Source organism: Euprymna scolopes, chromosome 23, assembly GCF_053919585.1.
Source record: "Euprymna scolopes isolate OS-2025 chromosome 23, ASM5391958v1, whole genome shotgun sequence".
Taxonomy (NCBI): Eukaryota; Metazoa; Mollusca; class Cephalopoda; order Sepiida; family Sepiolidae; genus Euprymna; species Euprymna scolopes.
In genome coordinates this window covers 89,049,212-89,051,774 of record NC_136504.1, presented here as the reverse complement: position 1 = coordinate 89,051,774, position 2,563 = coordinate 89,049,212, and the positions used below count along the sequence as shown (strand labels likewise).

At 34.5% G+C, this 2,563-nt stretch overlaps 1 protein-coding gene across 3 annotated transcripts in view; it reads right to left on the bottom strand.

The window, feature by feature from the left end:
• The window catches only part of LOC145246048 (atrial natriuretic peptide receptor 1-like), a 1,646,502-nt gene extending 1,644,404 nt beyond the window's left edge, over positions 1-2,098 (bottom strand). For all 3 annotated transcript variants that reach the window (XM_080107889.1, XM_080107890.1, XM_080107891.1), the window contains exon 1: positions 1,261-2,098. In XM_080107889.1, the coding sequence (XP_079964015.1) occupies positions 1,261-1,960 (700 nt within the window). In that variant the 5' untranslated portion in view covers positions 1,961-2,098. The remainder of the gene's footprint in view (positions 1-1,260) is intronic.
• Between the last annotated feature and the right edge of the window lie 465 nt (positions 2,099-2,563).

The following is a 2,563-nucleotide window of genomic DNA, read 5'->3' as shown; positions in this document are numbered from 1 at the left end:
TATTATATTTCAATTCATACATGTCAGTAAGGTCAGGGAAGCTGGAAGAATGGAGTGAATTATAAAGTCTAGAAATCCGCTGCCAGAAACTATTAAAGTAGAAGAATTGTCAACCACTTGTGATCTCAACAACGAAGAGGTGGGATTTTGTTGCTTTTGCTTATACGTGTGAGAATGTGGGGCCGTTTCTAAACCACTTGTTTAAACTTCCTACTCCTATTATCATGAACAATTTTAGAATTCCTTTAAAACTTTAGGCTTAAGAACAAGACATCGAAGCTGAGAGAATGTTTAATTGATGTCTAACTCCGATCCCAATTCATGAATAATATTTTTCCTTTATATTTCATTCAAATGAAAAACTTAAATTTTATGTAGATGTGCTACACACTTTTGCATAAATGTCAATTGAATAAAACATTGCTTACATCACCAATCTTCAAAATTATGGTGGGTTTATCATTTTTAGAATATACTCCAAAAAACACGCGCGCGTGCGCGCTCACATATATATGTGTGCGTATATATACGGAAATAAAATGAGAAAATCTCAATTTCTGAGTTTCTCAACGTTTCCTCTTAATTGGAAAGACTTCTACAGAATTATTGATTTAGAGAAAATAAGTTTTAAAAAAGATTAAAATCATAAAATTAAGAAAGAATAAATAATTCTGAGAAAGTTTTTTTTTTCAATTTTTTAATGAAGATAAAACGTTCATGAATTCACAAATGATTTAGCGCTTTCTTTATATTTTCATTACGTTGACATATTATGTTAATATATATATGTGTGTGTGTGCGCGCTTGATAATATTTCTCTTATTATGTTTTTAAGTTCGAATCCTGACATAGTCAGCAGCGCTGAGGAACCGGCTATGGCGGAACTAATACACATACACACACACACACACACACGTATATATAAATGCATACATATATATGCTTATATATATGTATATTATATATATCTACACATATATACACGTATGCCCACACACAAACATATATATATATATATATATATATATATATATATATATATTACTTTGCTACTATGTGGTATGGGAGAGGGGTACTAGATTATGTTGCCCTGCTGTCTTAGTTCCCGGGGCGGGGTCACGTGTACACGTGTTCAGTGTGCTGCTACCCAGCTAAAAAAATGTAGAGACAGAAAAACATATATACGGAAGCCGCGAAGCAGCAAGATGTTAAACGGTTCAAGTTGTATGGATAGTAAAGAATAAAATAAACAGTACTCACCTCTCGCCCTCGCTTTAGCTTCCATAAGATGCGCGGTCAAGTTACTCGCCGATTCGTTTATAGCCTGATGCCAAAGCTTTAAGTTGAATACGTTTTTCCAATGAAAAAAGATTGCTTCAAGAGCGAAATAGCAACGGGACTTACTCTTCTCCTCGTTTTCCATGTAAAGCAAAGCAACATTCGTCCAGTTAAAATGTTGGCACACTATCTGAAGAAATTCCCCGGCTTTGCCGTACGACCCCTGGATACGGGTCAACAAATTATACTCGCTTTTATTTTGGAATGCGTTGACCAGTGCTCCGGCGCTGAGTACAGGTATACCCCAAAACCTCGAAAAACGCGCAATGGGAGCCACCGCATAGTCACAGGCCGGTCCGATGAAGACGTGGGCCCGTTTATGAATGTACATTTCGATGGCGGCTAAGGGCCCGTAAGTTTCGGAGCATTTAGAATCGTTAACTTGCAGTTGGATCTTGTAGCCGGGTAAAAGTTTCAGCTCTTTTTCCACGGTTTCCACGGCGTAGTCCAAGGCCGGTTGAGTCCGAGGTAGTGACCAGGGATATTTCTCGTCTCCGGGGAGCAAAACGCCGATGTTAACAACCCCGTGTGAACTATCGTTTTTTACCGGGTCGGCCAGCATTGCCTCTAGCAAAATTTGTGAGAGAAACCCAAAAAGCCCCAAAAACGAAATCGAAATCATTTTTTTTTTTTTCGAGATTAAAAACCAACAACTATTTACTTCGTAAACAAGAAAGATCCTATGACATGTTTTTTGTATGCAGGCAAAAACTTAAAAACTCTAATAATAAACATATATTTTGAACAAATAAATAAATTTACATTTAAATATAAGACATATATATATATATATATATATATATATATATATATATATATATATATATATTTCTTCCTTCAAAACTAATTGTTAGTATCTTTATTTTAAACGTGAATTAATAAAACACATATATATTCAAATCCGAAAAAGATTAAATGTTTATTTTGTAAATAGAAGAAAGTCGTTAACGTGACTGTATTTAAGTAAAATTCCAATTTGAAAGGATCCCCCTTTTTCAGGTCTCCCTAGCGACAGATATTTTCTTAGCTAGTATCCCACCTTTGATTTTTAACACTAATAGTTTCGATACCTATACGTATTTATTTTTCAATCGTTTCTGTTTAAGCGGTTCGTTTTTTGTTTTTTTTTTCGTTTTTTTTTTTCAAATTGATTTTTTTTCGAAATTCAGTTTTATATAAACTGACTTACCCGCACCAACGATGCTTTTGCACCGTTTTATTTCAA